The 18,591-nt window shown below is 51.5% G+C and overlaps 1 protein-coding gene across 2 annotated transcripts; it reads right to left on the bottom strand.

Annotated features, from left to right (window-relative positions):
• Positions 1–1,579: 1,579 nt before the first annotated feature.
• RAB34 (RAB34, member RAS oncogene family) lies at positions 1,580–16,341 on the bottom strand. Of its 2 annotated transcripts, none has more exons than XM_032214876.1 (11): positions 16,207–16,341; positions 12,547–12,643; positions 12,166–12,257; positions 9,561–9,629; positions 8,975–9,076; positions 8,800–8,864; positions 7,765–7,816; positions 7,565–7,646; positions 6,230–6,320; positions 4,059–4,166; positions 1,580–2,488 (listed from the first exon to the last, which is right to left on the bottom strand). In XM_032214876.1, the coding sequence occupies exons 2-11, from the start codon at positions 12,598–12,600 to the stop codon at positions 2,421–2,423; spliced, it is 783 nt and encodes a 260-aa protein (XP_032070767.1). In that variant the 5' UTR covers positions 12,601–12,643; positions 16,207–16,341; the 3' UTR covers positions 1,580–2,420. The 2 variants fall into 2 exon arrangements, with proteins under 2 accessions (XP_032070767.1, XP_032070768.1); XM_032214877.1 differs by having other exon boundaries at positions 9,561–9,626; positions 16,207–16,340.
• Positions 16,342–18,591: the final 2,250 nt, after the last annotated feature.

The following is an 18,591-nucleotide window of genomic DNA, read 5'->3' as shown; positions in this document are numbered from 1 at the left end:
ATATTTACGACGGCTGCAGAGCCCAGGGGTCACGTGACTAAGTCAGTGGGGAAGCCAGATTCACTTAATAACCATGTTACTAACTAACTAACTAATTAACTAACCAACTAACTAAAACAGTGTTTCTCAACCTTGGCGACTTTAAGTCCTGTGGACTTCAACTCCCAGAATTCCCCAGCCAGCTTAAAGTCGCCAAGGTTGAGAAACACTGAACTATAACTTACTTTTACTGTTTACTTATTTAATATTTTAATATGTATTAATAGCTCTACATTCCTATCTTAAGCACCGCAGTGCTTCACTTAATCAGCCTTGGCCATTCCGGTCATAAAACGCAGCAAAACTCACTTAACAATGGTCGTGGCTTAACCACAGAAATTCAGGGGTCGGTTGTGGTCGTAAGTCCAGGACTGCCTGTATGTCTGTGCGGATCGGTTGATGGGTCATCAAATGGAGCCTTGACTTTTAGCAACCAGTTTTTTCCACGGGGGCGTGGGGGGGGTGTTTGCCCTCCCCCCCTTCTGGCCTTTCTGTGCAGCCCCCACCTGCCTCCCACTGAATTCAGGGGGCCCACCGTGAAGGGCCCCTTCCTGGGCTGCACGGCTGACTCCAGGGAGGAGGGGAAAGAGCCCCTTTTCTGCTGCAACCCACCCCTTTGCTGGAGGGGGGGGCTTCCTACCCCTTGGCCTGGACTCTTCCCCCCCCCCCCCCGGTGACTCTGTGTTGCATTACCCATGGCAGAACCGCAGGAAGAGGAGGTGCAATCAGGGACCCCCTGATACTCACTGCAATTCTTGGGGGGGGAGCAAATTGTTCCCTCAAAGGAACGGGAGGGGCGTCGCTCGCGGCCCCCAACCAGTTGAGCCAAAGTCAACTGGAGCCATTTCAGCATTTCAGAGCCGAGGTGGCACAGTGGTTAAAATGCAGCACTGCAGGCTACTTCAGCTGACTGCAGTTCTGCAGTTCAAATCTCACCGGCTCAGGGTTGACTCAGCCTTCCATCCTTCCGAGGTGGGTGAAATGAGGACCCGGATTGTTGTTGGGGGCAAAATGCTGACTCTCTGTAAACCGCTTAGAGAGGGCTGAAAGCCCTATGAAGTGGTATATAAGTCTAACTGCTATTGTATTCAGGCTCTAGTGAGCAATTCTGCTATCACTTGGGGGGTGGGGGTAGGAGGCAACGCTCTCCAGATTGGGGGGGGGGCTCCAGGGTCCAAGCAGGCTAAAGCAAAACACCCCCACCACCCGCTTTGGACAGACCTCCAGTGGCCATGAGAAGCTCCCCTCTGTCTTCCTTTCCCCCCCACCCATCCCGTGACTCCCAGTCCTGCAGGATCTCTGGGAGGGGTACCCGGGCATCACCCCCACCCCCCGCTCAGCCCGAGAGACACAAAAAAGCACCAGCCAGGTACAAAAAAGCAACGAAGGTGTATGAAAATCTCTGTAGACAAAAAGGAATTTCTTTTTCCATTGAGTAAGAGTCCGAGTAAGCCAGAGGTGGGTTCCTACCGGTTCACGCTGGTTCGAGAGAACCGGTTCGTCAAATCTACCTGAACCGGTTAGAAGAGAAATTCCACCAATGGACCCGGAAAGCAGGCCACACCTACAGAAGAGCTTCCAAACTTTTTTGAAACCCACCACTGGAGTAAGCCTGGGGGCTTTGTCTGCTAGCTTGGGGATGGGGGTGGAGGGGAGGGTCCTCAAAGGTGAGCATGCGCACAGCTCTGGTGCGGGAAGGTTAGAGGCGAGTCCGAAGTCAGGGAGCGTTCGGGAGGATATATGCTCTGCGACACAGACGTCCAAGCTTGGCTTGCTTTTAAGACTTGCAAACTTCCAACTCCCAGAATTCCCCAGCCAGTTTCAAGACTTGTGGGCTTCCAATCAGAGAATTCCACGGCCATCTTGAAAAACCTGTGGACTTCAATCCCCAGAATTCCACAGCCAATATTTTTTTTTTTACTCCCAGAGTTCCTCAGCCACTTTTAAGATTGGCAGACTTCAACACCCAGAATTTTCCACAGTCAGTTTCAAAACGTACGGACCGCAACTCCCAGGATTCCACAGCCAACTTTTAAGATTTGAGGACTTCTGGCTCCCGTTATTTTACAGACAACTTTTAAGTCTTATTTATGGACGTTCAAATCCAGAATTCTGCAGCTAACTTTTAAGACTTGTGGACTTCAACTCCCAGAATTCCCCAGCCAGCATAGCTGGCTGGGGAATTCTGGGAGTTGAAATCCACAAGTCTTAAAAGTTTGCCAAGTTTGGACATCTTCATTCTTTGGTTTGGCACTGTCAGGGAGATGGGGGGGGGGAGGCGCCTGCTTCTCGTGTGTCAGAAATGGGGAGGGGGCTTCCTTTGGCCTAGAAAAGAGTCCAGTGCAAATGCCGGAGGAGGGGGCTGTTCAGGGGGGGCTTCGTCATGCGCAGCATTTGGTCCGCTTCCTCTTCTCCGTCACGTACAAGTCTCGCTCGTCCCCATGAATCCCTGCAAAGGAAACAAGAGTTGTGGGTTGGCATCCCGCAGCCCACCTGCCCCTCTCCTGCCCTACAGATTGTGGGAGGAGGGCACAGGCAGGCGAGGACCCAGGGGGGCTGGGAGAGAGTCCCACCCCATAACGCCCCAGGGGCCTTTGCATTCCTTAGGAGTTCCCTCCCAAATGCATACCCCTCCCTCCTCTGTTTCTCCCCGTACAACGACCCTGCAGGGTAGGCCAGGTCGAGAGGCGAACTGACCCATAACCCCTCACTGGGCTTCTGACACCAAGGGGGTATTGAATGAGGGTCTCCCTCGTGCCATCCAGCCTGACCTGCCACTCTTCCCTGTCCCACCCACCCCGGCCCCCTCCCCCAAAGTAGCATCACAGGTCTATAACCGGCTTGTCTATCTGACGGTCACAGAGTGAGGGGAGTGGGAAATCCTTTAAAAGTGCAGAATACAGATTAACGGAGTTGGAAGGGACCTTGTAGGTCATCTAGTCAAACCACCATCCCCCCCCACCCCCGCCCAAGCAGAATGATTGGTGGTGTCTCACATGGGGAAAAAAGAGCATTGCTTTGTGCTATGGGGAGGAGACCTATAGCAGTAGCAATAGCAGTTAGACTTATATACCGCTTCCTAGGGCATTCAGCCCTCTCTAAGCGGTTTACAGAGTCAGCATATCGCCCCCACAATCTGGGTCCTCATTTCACCCACCTCGGAAGGATGGAAGGCTGAGTCAACCTTGAGCCGGTGAGATTTGAACTGCCGAACTGCAGAACTAGCAGTCAACTGAAGTCGCCTGCAGTGCTGCACTCTAACCACTGCGCCACCTCGGCTCTATAACCCTAACCCTAACCTATGGAAATGGGGAGGGGGCTTTTGCTCTCTGTACACCATGCCTGGCTTTGAACTCATCACAATTGCAGCCCAATTCCACATCGCCACCAGAGGGCAGCAAAGGGCCATTGAAAACTCTTTGGGGCAGATCATGGAAACACCCCCCCCCATAATAGTTTAAATTTACCCCAAATGGGAGTCCCTTTAACTATCTTGCTAAACTGCTTTGATCACCCTGCTGGTCAGCTCAGCTGGGAGGGGGGGAGAGAAGAAACAGACTCTGTTTTTTTTTAAATGCTAAGTTTCTAGACCTTATGAGGATACCAGTGGACACACACAGATGGGTAATGAAGCTGAACATGCTTGCAGGATTATCGGGGCTGACCACAAAGAGGAAACCACAAACCCAAGGCCTGTGTGTGTGTGTGTGTGTGTGTGTGTGTGTGTGTGTGTCTGTGTTGTGTGTTCCAAAAATATGCTTAAAGAAATTGGCAGTTCCAGCGGTTATTTATTTCTTTATTAAATTTACAGACCTCCCATCTCACTGATAAACCAACTCCAGACAGCTTATAAAAAGGCTTTAAAAAGACACCAAATTCGCAGGCTCTGAACATATGAGAAAGGCCTGGGACGTCCATCCGATCGTCCCAGCTGCCCTTTAACTTTTAGCCCCCAGTCGGTTACAGCCCCCAACCTGGGACCCTCGGAGTCTCCCACAGCCTGGCCAGGGGATACTTACGCACAACGTCCCCAATCCGGCGCGCCTGGCTCTTCTCCAGCTCGGCCAGCACGCTGCCTTCGAAGGTGAGCGCAGCCAGACGGAAGAAAAATTCCCGCACGTTCTCACCTGGACGGAAAAGGGAGACCTTGACAAGGGCAGGGCAGGGGTCTCAGCCTCCCCCCCCCCCCCCGTTCCCCACTGCCAGGCAGAGGCAGACTGCCCACCACAAAGCAGAGGAGGGGGAGAGACTGGGAGACGGAGAGGGCTGGGCACGATGTGGGGGGGAGATGATAGATATGGCAGGGGGGGGGGAGAGAAAGAGAGATGGATGATGGATGGATAGGTAGGTAGATAATGATAATGAGAGACAGATATGAGAGAAAGAGGATAGATTGGATGGATGGATGGGTGGGTGGGTGGATGCATAGATGGATGGATGGGTGAGTGGGTGGGTGGATGGATGGATAGATGTATAGATGGATGGATGGATGGATGGATGGATGGACGGATAGATGGATGGATGGATGGATAGATGGGTGGGTGGGTGGATGGATGGAGGATGGGTGGGTGGATGGATGGATAGATGAATAGATGGATGGGTGGGTGGGTGGGTGGGTGGGTGGATGGATGGATGGATGGGTGGGTGGGTGGGTGGATGCATAGATGGATGGATGGTTGAGTGGGTGGGTGGATGGATGGATGGATAGATGGATAGATGGATGGATGGATGGATGGACGGATAGATGGATGGATGGATAGATGGGTGGGTGGGTGGATGGATGGATGGAGGATGGGTGCGTGGATGGATGGGTGGATGGGTGGATAGATGGGTGGGTGGATAGATGGATAGATGGATGGGTGGGTGGGTGGATGGGTGGATAGATGGATGAATGGATAGGTGGGTGGGTGGGTGGGTGGGTGGATGGATGGATGGGTGGATGGATGGATGGGTGGGTGGGTGGATAGATGGATAGATGGGTGGGTGGATAGATGGATGGGTGGGTGGATGGATGGATAGGTGGATAGATGGATGGATGGATGGATGGATGGATGGATGGATGGATGGATGGATGGATGGATGGATGGGTGGGTGGGTGGGTGGATAGATGGATGGGTGGGTGGGTGGATGGATGGATGGATAGATGAATAGATGGATGGGTGGGTGGATGGATGGATGGATAGATGGGTGGGTGGATAGATGGATAGATGGATGGGTGGGTGGATGGATGGGTGGGTGGGTGGATAGATGGATGGGTGGGTGGATGGATGGATAGGTGGATAGATGGATGGATGGATGGATGGATGGATGGATGGATGGATGGATGGATGGATGGGTGGGTGGGTGGGTGGGTGGATAGATGGATGGGTGGGTGGGTGGATGGATGGATGGATGGATAGATGAATAGATGGATGGGTGGGTGGATGGATGGATGGATAGATGGGTGGGTGGATAGATGGATAGATGGATGGGTGGGTGGATGGATGGGTGGGTGGGTGGATAGATGGATGGGTGGGTGGATGGATGGGTGGATGGATGGATAGATGGATGGATGGATGGGTGGGTGGGTGGGTGGGTAGGTGGATAATAATGACAGACAGACAGATATGAGAGAAAGAGGATAGATAGATAAGATGGATGGACGGACAGGCAGACGATAGATGGAGACATACAGTCAGACATAAGAGAAAGAGAGAGGGAGGATGGATGGGTGGATGGATAGACAGACAGAGAAACAGACAGACATAGTCCTTGACTTACAACCGTTCATTTAGTGACGTTTGCAGTGTCCTGGGGGTGTGTGTCATGTGATCAACTTTTGCAAACTCCTCACAAGCAAAGTCAATGAGGAAGCCAAATTCACTTAGCAACCATATGACTAACTGAACTCACTTAACAACAGTGGCAAGAAAGGTCGTAAAGTGGGGCCAAACTCACTTAACAAATGTCTCACTTAGCAACATACCCTTTGGGCTCAATTGTGGTTATAATTCAAGGGCTACTTGTAGACAGGTAGAGAGACAGACACGAGAGGCGGATAGTTAGAAGGGTAAGCAGGTAGGTATGTAGGAGGGAGGGAGGGAGGGGCGAGAGAGAGGAGACAGGGTAATGCCAGCCCCCTCCCTGCCAGCCCTTCCAAGGGGTCCCCAGACTCTGCAGACACGGAGGGGGGGGCACAGGTGCCGCTTACCTGTGAGTGAGGAGACGGCCCAGTATTCAGCCTGCATCTCCTTCGCCACCTTCCGAGCATCCCGCTCCATGAGGTTGTACTGCGCAGGTGTCTGTGGGGGGAGAGGAAGGCCGAGGGGGGGGGGAGAAGAGGGGGGGCACCCGGTGTGTGAAATATGGGAGCAGATCACGCAGGTAACAGTCACCTGGGTCAGGGGAGGGCAACGGTGGCAACTGGACGCCCTGTGGACTTCAACTCCCAGCATCCCTGGCACTTTCTGGATCTGTGGACTTCAACTCCCAGAATTCCTGGCACTTTCCGGATCTGTGGACTTCAACTCCCAGCATCCCTGGCACTTTCTGGATCTGTGGACTTCAACTCCCAGAATTCCTGGCACTTTCCGGATCTGTGGACTTCAACTCCCAGCATCCCTGGCACTTTCTGGATCTGTGGACTTCAACTCCCAGCATTCCTGGCACTTTCCGGATCTGTGGACTTCAACTCCCAGAATTCCTGGCAATTGGACAACCTATGACTTCAACTTCCAGCATTCCTGGCGCTTTCCGGATCTGTGGACTTCAAGTCCCAGAATTCCTGGCAATTGGACAAACTATGGACTTCAACTCCCAGCATTCCTGGCACTTTCCGGATCTGTGGACTTCAAGTCCCAGAATTCCTGGAAATTGGACAAACTATGGACTTCAACTCCCAGCATTCCTGGCACTTTCCGGATCTGTGGACTTCAACTCCCAGAATTCCTGGAAATTGGACAAACTATGGACTTCAACTCCCAGCATTCCTGGCACTTTCCGGATCTGTGGACTTCAAGTCCCAGAATTCCTGAGCCAGAAATGAAGTCCACAGGGCACCCAGTTGCCATTGTCCCCCCCCCCCCCCAACCTGTTCCCGCTGCAGTGCCCATCCCCTCGGGAGCTTTGGTGGCCACCAGCCATATGGACATCACTTCCCAGAGTTCCCGTCTGGCTAGGAATTCTGGGGTCCGGAAAACCCCCAGATGAGGGGATGCTGGCTTTATAAAGCAGCCTCAATAAGTGTCACATAACTCCCTGCCAATTCCTGACACCCCTTGGATTCATTTTTATTTATTTTTACACCCCGCTTTTATCTATAACTCCAAGGAGCGAACCTTTCTAATGCTCCGCCTATTTTGCACCAAAAACAACAAGCCTGCGAGGTGGACCTGGCTGAGGGAGAGCGCCTGGCCCAGAGTCTCCCATCGAAGGCAGGACTAAAATTCATGGTCGTAATCCAGGGTCTGCAGGGCCCACAAGGCTACCCGGTGTCTCCCGGCCTTCCCCCCCATCCCCTCCTGCCCCCCCACCCCACCCCACTCACACTGAGGTCCTTCTTGGTGCCCAGCAGGAAGAGGAGGACGCTGGACGGGTCGTTCTCCTTCAGGGCATCGGCCAGCCACTGCCTGCAAAGGAAGGGGGCAAAGTCACCCCGAAGCCCCTCCGGCTTCCCCCCCCCCCCCGCCCACCGTTTCTCTGAGTTGGGGGGGTTGGGGGTCCCGCTCCCTCATGCCGGCTGCTTACCTCGTGTGGTCGAGCGATGCCACATCAGTCAAATCAAAGACGATAATTATGGCTGCAGAGAGAAGAGTTTGGGCCTGAACCAGTAGTAAAAAATACTAAAAAAAAGATTTTAAAAAACCCCCCACAGCTGATCTTCGGAACTTTAAAAAAAAAAAAAACTTTTTAAGCATTTGTTATTATTATTACAGGTTCTCCTGGGTGGGGTCCGTTTTTGCTCCCAGCCAAAAAAGAAAAAGGCTGCTGGGCCAAAAATGGGGGGTGGGAGGAGGTGTGCTGAGAAAGAAAGAAAGAAAGAAAGAAAGAAAGGAACGAAAGAAAGACAGAAAGAAAGGAAAGAAAGAAAGGAAAGAAAGGAAAGAAAGAAAGAAAGAAAGAAAGGAAAGAAAGAAAGGAAAGAAAGAAAGGAAAGAAAGAACGAAAGAGATAGAGAGAGGGAAAGAAAGAAGGAAAGAAAGAGGGAAGGAAAAGGGAGAGGAAGGAAAGACTATAAACGTGGCACTAGACGCAGCTTCAGAGGATAATCGAGGGATGGAATGAACCTAGAGGTCATCTAGTCCAACCCTGCTTCAGCAGGACATTGTGACTTCCTGTCTTTTGATCCCGCAGTTACATGACTACATAGCCACGCCCACCCAGTCACATGACACCCCCCAACCAAGCCACGCCCACAGAACCGGTAGTAAAAAATAGATTTTGCCACTGGTTCAGTTCCCTGAGGGGAGGGGGCTCCCCATCCAGACCCTTCCCCTTTCCTCTTCTGCATCTCTTGTTCTGCAAATCCAGGGAGGTGCGGAGAAAGGCAGGATAGATTGTGTGGATAAACACCGCAGGTTCTGGGGAGAGTCAAAATAGGTGCCCCCCTCAATTATCCTCCCCCCTCCTCCAGGTGCTGGCTGGGGGATTCTGGGAGTTGAAGTCCACAAGCCTTAAAGAGGCCAACCTGCTTTAAACCACCTTGGAAACCAGAGAAAAGAGAAGGAGGGCTGGGAGGCAGAAACCCCCCCCCCTCAAAGACACCCCCCCCTGCACCCTCACCTTGTGCTCCCCGATAGTAAGTGGAGGCGATGCATTTGAAGCGTTCCTGGCCGGCCGTGTCCCACCTAGCAGGGAGTAAGCAGAGCCGGTCGGACGGGGGCTGAAACTGGGGGAGGGTCCCAGGGGAGGAGGACCAGGGATGCTGGAGGGAGGCGAGGCCCCGTGGGATACTCACAGCTGGAGGCTGAAGGGGACCCCCAGGATCTCAAAGCGCTCCATCTCAAAATCCACCCCGATGGTCGCTTTGTAATTCTTGTCAAAGGCGTCTTTGCAGAATCTGGAGGAAGGAATTTGAATCGGGGACCCTTGCCAGCAAACCCCTCCTGAGCAAGTTGGAAAGGGAGCTGGCCGCAGCTGGAAGGGGTCCCCCGGAGGTCATCCAGTTCAACCCCCTGCTCAGAACAGATGATAATACCCACACCCCTGGCTGTGTGGCCAGCTTGCGCCTGTCCCCCTGCCCTTTTGCACCCAGCTTCTGGAAGAATCCTGAAGGGTGGGGGTCTCCAAACTTTAATGCTGGTGGACTTCAACTCCCAGAATTCCTCATGCTGGTTGAGGGATTCTGGGAGTTGAAGTCCAGAAGCACCCATGTTTGGAAACCTCTGTTCAAGGGACTCATTCAGGAGATTGAAAAGCTGACCCACGCACACCCCCAGACCCCACCCCTTTGGCATGCCCAACCTTTTTCACTGGGTTCCCCCAAACTCTCAGGGGACGGAAGACAGCCTCACCCACCCCCTGGGTGTCGTCCCCATCCTCACCGATTGATCAAGCAGGTTTTCCCCACGGACAGATCACCCACCACGATGATCTTGGAGATCTTAAACCTGCTGGGAAGGAAAAGGAATGAAGCAGCCCGAACAGCCCCCCCATTTCAAAAAGTTGAAAAAAACATTTGAGATGGATGGATGGATGGAATATATGTTTCTCTCTGTGTGTGTGTGTGCCTGTATATATATAATTATGTCTCTGATAAGGGAGGAGAGCTTGTGGCTTAGAGGTTAGCATACAGGTGAAACTCGAAAAATTAGAATATTGTGCAAAAAGTTCATTTATTTCAGTAACGCAACGTAAAAAGTGAAACTAATATATGAGATAAGACTCATCACATGCAAAGCAAGACAGTTCAAGCCGTGATTTGTCATAATTGTGAGGATTATGGCTTACAGCTCATGAAAACCCCAAATCCACCATCTCGGAAAATTAGAATATTACATGCGATCAATAAAACAAGGATTGTACATAGAACAATATCGGATCTCTAAAAAGTATAAGCGTGCATATTTACTCAGTACTTGGTTTGGGCCCCTTTTGCAGCAATTCCTGCCTCAATGCGGCGTGGCATGGAAGCTATCAGCCTGTGGCCCCGCTGAGGTGTTATGGAAGACCAGGATGCTTCAATAGCGACCTTCAGCTCTTCTGCATTGTTCGGTCTCATATCTCTCATCTTTCTCTCGGCAATGCCCCATAGATTCTCTATGGGGTTCAGGTCAGGCGAGTTTGCTGGCCAATCAAGCACAGTAATCCCACGGTCATTGAACCAGGTTTTGGTGCTTTTGGCAGTGTGGGCAGGTGCCAAGTCCTGCTGGAAAATGAAGTCAGCATCCCCATAAAGATCGTCTGCGGAAGGAAGCATGAAGTGCTCCAAAATCTCCTGGTAGACGGCTGCGTTGACCCTGGACTTAATGAAGCACAATGGACCAACACCAGCACATGACATGGCTCCCCAAATCAACACTGTGGAAACTTCACACTGGATTTCAAGCATCCTGCAGTGCGTGCCTCTCCATTCTTCCTCCATACTCTGGGTCCTTGGTTTCCAAATGAAACGCAAAAGTTGGTCTCATCAGAAAAGAGGACTTTGGACCACTGAGCAACAGACCAGGCCTGTTTTCCTTTAGCTTCTGACGTTGTTTGTTGTTCAGGAGCGGCTTGACAAGAGGAATACGACATTTGGAGCCCATGTCCAGGATCTGTCTGTGTGTGGTGGCTCTTGATGCACTGACTCAGCCTCGGTCCACTCCTTGTGAAAGCCCCCAACACTTTTGAATGGCCTTTTCCTGACAATCCTCTCCAGGCTGCGGTCATCCCTGCTGCTTGTGCACCTTTTTCTTCCACACTTTTCCCTTCCACATAACTTTCTATTAATGTGCTTTGATACAGCACTTTGGGAACATCCAACTTCTTTTACAATTACCTTTTGAGGCTTCCCCTCCTTATGGAGGGTGTCAATGATGGTTTTCTGCACATCTATCAGGTCAGCAGTCTTCCCCATGATTCTGATTCCTACTGAACCAGACTGAGAGACCATTTAAAGGCTCAGGAACCCTTTGCAGGTGTTATGGCTAAATTAGCTGATTAGAGGGGGACACTTTGAGTGTGGAATATTGCACCTTTTCATAATATTCTAATTTTCTGAGATTGTGGATTTGGGGTTTTCATGAGCTTTAAGCCATAATCATCACAATTATGACAAATCACGGCTTGAATTATCTTGCTTTGCATGTAATGAGTCTATCTTATATATTAGTTTCACCTTTTAATTTGCATTACTGAAATAAATGAACTTTTGCACGATATTCTATTTTTTTGAGTTTCACCTGTAACTGGCTAACATGTAAAATAGCCCAAGTTCAAATCCCAGAAAATGTATGGCTAGCTGATGAAGAGCTAAATAGCTTGAAATAGAAAGAGGATTGGAGGGAGGGAGGAAGGAGAAAGAGGGATGAAAGAGGGAGGGAGGGAAGGAGGGAGGAAGGAAGGAGAAACAAAGAGGAAGTGAGGGAGGAAAGAAGGAGAAAAAAGGAAGAAAGGAAGGAGGAAGAAAGGAAGGAGGAAGGGAGGGAGAGAGGATGACCCCTAACCTCAAAGACTCCAGCCCCAAGGAATCCCACCCACCCCCCATCTTGCTCTCAGGGACTTGAGGTGGAGAAATGCGATTAGCAGCTGACCAAATCTCCCCAGAGGGGTCAGACAGGAGAGGCGGGGGGGGGGGGTCAGTGCTGGTCAGGGCCAATCATGGCTGCTGCCACCTGGCCTGGGGCAAGCAGGGGGGGGGCATAAGACGGGGACTGGCCACTCCTCCCAGCAAGGCCCCCTTTCAAGCAAAGGAAATCTGACCCGGGACATTGGGGGGGGAGGGTGTGTGCTTTGCTCTACCCTCCCCCCAGCTGCATTCCTGCATTATGCAACCCCTCCTCCAGCCCCTGGCTGGACATCCCAGGAAGGGGGGGTCTCTGGAAGGGAGAAGAGGAAGCAGCAGCTAAGCCCCCCGCCTCCTCCTCCAAGTAAGCCAGCCCCACCTGCAAATCCCCTTTTATCCTTCTCCCCCCCCCCCTTGCCCTTCCAGGGGGGGCACCTACTTACCCCACTGTGCCCGTCCGCTGGGCCTGGCATGTGCTCACCACTTTAGGATGGAAGGAAGTCCTGCTGTGCAGAGCCGCCTCTTTGGTGAAGCACTGGAAGGTAGAGGGGCCATTACAGCAGAGCCTCTGCCCATGGACAGAGGGCCCGGCCCGAGAGAAGGCTCCCTCCCAGCCAGGGGGGGGGGGGATTGTCTCTCAGTTCAGAGCCAGAAGGATGCTCTTTGCAACAGCCTTTGCTACTCTGAGCAATATAGCAGCCCAGGCTGTGCAACCCCAAGATTTGGTACAGGCTGATGACCGGCGGGCAGGGGGAGAAAGGGGGCACGTGCCATGTCCCCCCAGCCCCGAGGCCTCCCCATATTCAGTGCCGCGCTCCTCTTACCTGGGGCAGTTCGCCAATGACGCGGTCCCTCCGCACAGGGGCCAGGATGTTCATTGCTGAGGCTCCCCCTGCCTTTGCAGGTCTCAGGGGATACCACCTGTGGGCACAGAAAGGAGAGGCGGCACTGAAGACCACCAAGCCAGCGGTGCCCAACCTTGGCAGCGTTTAAGACTTTGTGGGCTTCCAGAATTGCCCAGCCAGCTATGTGAGTTGAGGTCCACAGTTCTCAAGGGGTTGCCCCAAAGAAGAGGGAGTCAAGCTATTCTCCAGGGCACCTGAGGGCAGGACAAGAAGCAATGGGTGGAAACTAATCAAGGAGAGAAGCAACTGAGAACTGAGGAGAAACTTCCTGACAGAACAATTAATCGGTGGAACAGAAGTTGCCTCCAGAAGTTGTGAATGCCCCAACACTGGAAGTGTTTAAGAAGATGTTGGGTAGCCATTTGTCTGAAACGGTATAGGGTTTCCTGCCTAGGCAGAGGGTTGGACTAGAAGACCTCCAAGGCCCCTTCCAACTCTGCTATTGTATTGTATTGTACTGTAATTGTATTAATGAAAAGAACTAGGGGAGACATGATAACAGTCTTCCAATATCTCAGGGGTTGCCCCAAAGAAGAGGCAGTCAAGCTATTCTCCAAGGCACCTGAGGGTAGAACAAGAAGCAATGGGTGGAAACTAATCAAGGAGATAAGCAACTTAGAACTGAGGAGGAATTTCCTGACAGTGAGAACAATTAATCAGTGGAACAGCGAAGGAAGGAAGGAAGGAAGGAAGGAAGGAAGGAAGGAAGGAAGGAAGGAAGGAAGGAAGGAAGGGCAATGGGTGGAAACTAATTAAGGAGAGAAGCAACTTAGAACCGAGGAGAAACTTCCTGACAGTGGGAACAATGAATTGGTGGAACAGAAGTTGCCTCCAGAAGTTGTGAATGCCCCAACACTGGAAGTCTTTAAGAAGATGTTGGATAGCCATTTGTCTGAAACGGTATAGGGTTTCCTGCCTAGGCAGGGGGTTGGACTAAAAGACCTCCAAGGTCCCTTCCAACTCTGCTATTGTATTGTAAAAGAAAGAGTGCAGGGAAGAGCAAGAAAGAGGATTAGGAGGCTAAAACATATGAAGAACGGTTGCAGGAACTGGGAATGTCTAGTTTAATGAAAAGAAGGACCAGGGGAGACATGATAGCAGCCTTCCAATATCTCAGGGGTTGCCCCAAAGAAGATTTGGGAGTCAAGCTATTCTCCAAGACACCTGAGGGTAGAACAAGAAGCAATGGGTGGAAACTAATCAAGGAGAGAAGGAATTAAGGAGAAATTTCCTGACAGTGAGAACAATGAATCAGTGGAACAGAAGTTGCCTCCAGAAGTTGTGAATGCCCCAACACTGGAAGTCTTTAAGAAGATGTTGGATGGCTGTTTGTCTGAAACGGTATAAGGTTTCCTGCCTAGGCAGGGGGTTGGACTAGAAGGCCTCCAAGGTCCCTTCCAACTCTGTTATTGTATAGAATAGACTAGAATAGAAAATAGAATAGAATAATTGAATAGAATAATTAAATAGAATAAGAATAGAATAGTAGTATAGAATAAATATGGAATGGAAGATAGAAACTATAGTAACAATAGCAAAATAGAATAAAGTAGAATAAAATAGTGGAACAGAAGTTGCCTCCAGAAGTTGTGAATGCCCCAGCACTGGAAGTCTTTAAGAAGATGCTGGATAGCCATTTGTCTGAAATGGTACCAGGTCTCCTGCTTCAGCAGGGGGCTGGACTAGAGGACCTCCAAGGTCCCTTCCAACTCTGCTATTGTATTAATTTGGTTTTTCTTCATCTGCTAGGCACCCACTGGCCCCTCCTCCTGAAAAATCTTCTGGGAGGGTCCCACATGGCAGAAAATGTGGGTGGGGCATCCGCCTTCCCCCAAGTGGCTACGCAATCTAACAACTGCAGTGATTCACAAATTAGGTTGTGAAATGGGGCAAAACTCATTTAACAGTTATCTCACTGAACAACTGAAAATTTGGATTGACCGGGGTTGTAAGCCAAGGGCTACCTGAATAACAGAGTTGGAAGGGACCTTGGGAGGTCCTCTAGTCCAGCCCCCTGCTCAAAGCAGGAGACCAGATACCATTATCAGGGAAATGGTTGACCAAACTCTTCATGAAAACCTCCGTTGATGGAGCACTCAACGACCTCTGGAGAGAAGCCCTTCCACTGGTCAATTAATTCAGTGTTTTTCAACCTTGGCAACTTGAAGATGTCCGGACTTCAACTCCCAGAACTCCCCAGCCAGCATTCGCTGGCTGGGGAATTCTGGGAGTTAAAGTCCAGACATCTTCAAGTTGCCAAGGTTGAAAAACACTGAATTAATAGAACATGAGAGGTGGGAGGGGCCTTAGAGGGCTTCTAGTCTAACCCCCTGCTCAAGCAAGAAACCCCACCCCATTTGAGACAAGGGGTTCTCCAGTCTCTTCTTGAAAACCTCCGTTGATGGAGAACCCACAACTTCTGGAGAGAAGCCCTTCCAGTGGTTAAAGCCCAGCGGAGGTGGCGCAGTGGTTAGAGTGCAGCACTGCAGGCTACTTCAGCTGACTGCAGTTCTGCAGTTCAGCTGTTCAAACCTCACCGGCTCAAGGTTGACTCAGCCTTCCATCCTTCCGAGGTGGGTAAAATGAGGACCCGGATTGTTGTTGGGGGCAATATGCTGACTCTGTAAACCGCTTAGAGAAGGCTGAAAGCCCTAGAAAGCGGTATATAAGTCTGACTGCTATTGCTATTAATTCTTCTCACGGTCAAAAAGTTTGAAAAGTAGATTTAAATCAAAAGTCGTTCGCTCCTCTGCTCGTCCTGCTGTGGGTGCGGCTCTTCCTCCTAACCCACAAAGAAGGGGAGTCAGAGCCAGCCAGGCATCCCCCCCCCCCCCAGGTCTCCTTCCAAGAAGGCTGGAAGAAGAGGCCGCTAGAGCGGAGCTCCGTGGGCGGAGACGCCCGTGGGCGCAGCCCAGAATCTCGCTCGGGGCAGCCAAAAGTTACTTGCGGGACGAGGCTCGGGCGACGGGCGAGGGAGGGCCGGTCTCCAGCAACTCCCGGTCTCCCCCCCCCCCACCGCCCGCCCACGGAGCTCAGCCCACGCGGCTTCCACGCCCCGGGACGGCCCCGAGAGTTGAGACAAGGCAGCTGGCGGAGACGGGGGGGGGGGCGGAAGGGGGGCACCCGACTCCTGCCAGATGGGGCGGGAGAGGAAGCCTTCGCGGGACGGGGGAGGGAGGGGAGGGGGCGCCCTGGGCGTCCCGGGAGGGGCTTGGCCGGCTATCCCGGGGGGGGTCCGCAAAGCGAGCCAGACAAGAGCGGGGCGGAGGGAGGGTCGTCTCCGGTCCGCGGGAATTCCAGCAGACGCCCCCTCCTCCCCCTCCCCGAATTCCTTCTCCCCCTCCGGCCCGAACAAAGAGGGCCGGGGTCTCCCGCCTCGCTACCGCCGGGGGAGGCGCTTTGCACCGCCGCAGGGGCACCCTCGCCGTCGTGGGTGGTCCCCCTCGCGCGGGGAAGGGTCCCGCGGGGAAGGGGGCGGCCGCCACTCAGCGTGGGGACGGAAGGAAAGCGGGGTCCCTCCCGGCCGGGACCCCCCCACTCCCCAGTTCCCCCGGCGACCCCCCCCCCCCCCACTCCCACCTTCTCCCGGCGGCGCGCAGACGGGCGAGGCTGCAGCCGGCGGCATCTGCTCCGGAGTGAGTCAGAGGCTGGCCCGGGCGGTGGCGGGGCGGGCAGAGCCCCCCACGGGGCAGGCAGACCCGGCAGGAGGAGGAGGAGGAGGAGGAGGCGCCCCGCGCGGCAGCCCGCCCAGGATGGCTTGGAAGCGCCCCGAGCCCCTTCTCCCCTCTGCACGGAGACGTTTCGTGACCTGGCAAGGTAACAGCATCAATCAAGCAGAAAACAAAATCCTGATCAAGGAACTACCAAAGAAGGAAAACACACACACACACACAACACACCAACACTGCCAGAACAAGCAACTGTATATAAACAAGGAGCAACAAACCCTCCTCCCTCTCACATTGGTAGTGTTACCTAGCCAGGTAATGAAACGTCTTCTGGAAAACAGTCCAGGCACAAAGGACTCCTTTCCTCTTTGGCCCCTTGGGGGCTGCCCAGAAAACTTTACGGATTTGGCCAAAAGGAAGGGGCAACGGCTCAGCCATTGAGCGTACGGTGGGAAAGCGGCAATAGGGGGGGGGGAGAGAATGCTGAATAATTCTCTCTGTCCCTGGGGGTCAGAATTTCCACATGAGGCCAGGGGGGAGTCGGTGGGCTTCTTGAATTTTTGGGGAAAGGGTGATTAAGGATGTACAGAATCATATTCAGCCTGGAGAAAAAGCTTTCTCTTTCTGTTTCTCTTTTCTCCCTTTCTCTGATTCATTTTTCTCTCTTTCTTTCTCTCCCTTTCTCTTTTTCCTTTTCCTCTCTTTCCCTTTCTTTTTTCTGTCTCTCCTTTTTTGCTCTCTTTCTCTGTCTCTCTCTCTTTTTCCATGTCTCTCCTCTTTCTCTTCTTTCTCTGTTTTTCTCTCCCTTTCTCTCTTTCTCTTCCTCTCCTTCTCTTTGTCTCTCCCTTTCTCTCTTTCTCTTCCTCTCCCATTCTCTTTCTTTTTCCTTTTTCTCTCTTTCCCTTTCTTTTTTCTGTCTCTCCTTTTTTGCTCTCTTTCTCTGTCTCTCTCTCTTTTTCCATGTCTCTCCTCTTTCTCTTCTTTCTCTGATTTTCTCTCCCTTTCTCTCTTCCTCTCCTTCTCTTTGTCTCTCCCTTTCTTTCTTTCTTTCTTTCTTTCTTTCTTTTTCCTTTCTCTGTCCCTTTCTTTCTTTGCCTCTCTCCCACTCTTTCTCCTTTTTCTCTTTCTTTCTCTGCCCCTCTCTTTCTCCCTTTTTTTCCATTTCTCTCTTTCCCTTTCTCTTTCCCCTTCTTGTTCTGTTTTTCTTTCTTTCTTTCCCTCTCTCTTTCTCCCTCCAATCGTGCCCAAGGGACATCCACTGAATTGGCTAAGAAGGAGATCTGGCAAGCACAAAGTCAATGGATGGAAACTAATCAAGGAGAGAAGCACCTAGGACTGAGCTGTAGATTGGACTAGAAGACCTCCAATGTCCCTTCTAACTCTGTTAACTATGGAGGAATTTCCTGACTGCGAGAACAATTAACCAGTGGAACAACTTCTCCCCAGGATTTGTGAGTGCGCCAACCCTGGAGGGATTTAAGAAGAAAATGGACAACCACTTGTCTCAAATGGTATAGGGTAGAGTTTCTCAACCTTGGCGACTTTAAGTCCTGTGGACTTCAACTCCCAGAATTCCCCAGCCAGCGAAAGCTGGCTGGGGGATTCTGGGAGTTGAAGTCCACAGGACTTAAAGTTGCCAAGGTTGAGAAACACTGGTGTAGAGTCTCCTGCTTGAGACCAAAGCTCTGCCTAGTTGTTATGTGTGTTGCTTCAATCTCACTGTTGTGGTGCAATCCTCACTTTTTTTGAACACACATTGTGGACAACCGCAATTAAAGCCACATCAATTCCTTACGCTTAATGCTCAATGCAGCTGGTTGGGGGATTCTGGGAGTTGAAGTCCAACCCATCTTCACACTGCCAAGGTTGAGAATCACAGGCTCTGTGGGTCTCCTGGCATCTTCAGCTTATTGAACCCACAGCCACACAGGGGTCCCAGGTTTTGGCCTCTGCTGTAGGGTGTCTACATTTCCTTGAGAAAAATAAAGTCGAAAAGGGAGCAAAACTAAAAAGGTTTTAAATCTAAAAGGCTAAATAAATCATCTTTATAACTTTGTTTTACCCAGGAAAATTCAAGAGTGACACCAATTAAAAAAAATCATATTCAAATAAAAATATCTACAATGAAACAGTCGATGTCAATTTATTTTAAAAAGACAATTCAATTTCCACTCTTTTTTTCCCATGTGAATGTGAAAGATTGGGGTATTGGGGTGTCCTTCACTTCCAATTGTTCATTTAGTGAGCATTCAAAGTTACGACGCTGAAAAATGACCGTTTTTACACAACCATCGCA

Source organism: Thamnophis elegans, chromosome 4 (genome assembly GCF_009769535.1).
Source record: "Thamnophis elegans isolate rThaEle1 chromosome 4, rThaEle1.pri, whole genome shotgun sequence".
Lineage (NCBI taxonomy): Eukaryota > Metazoa > Chordata > Lepidosauria > Squamata > Colubridae > Thamnophis > Thamnophis elegans.
This window is presented reverse-complemented; position numbering and strand designations above follow the sequence as displayed.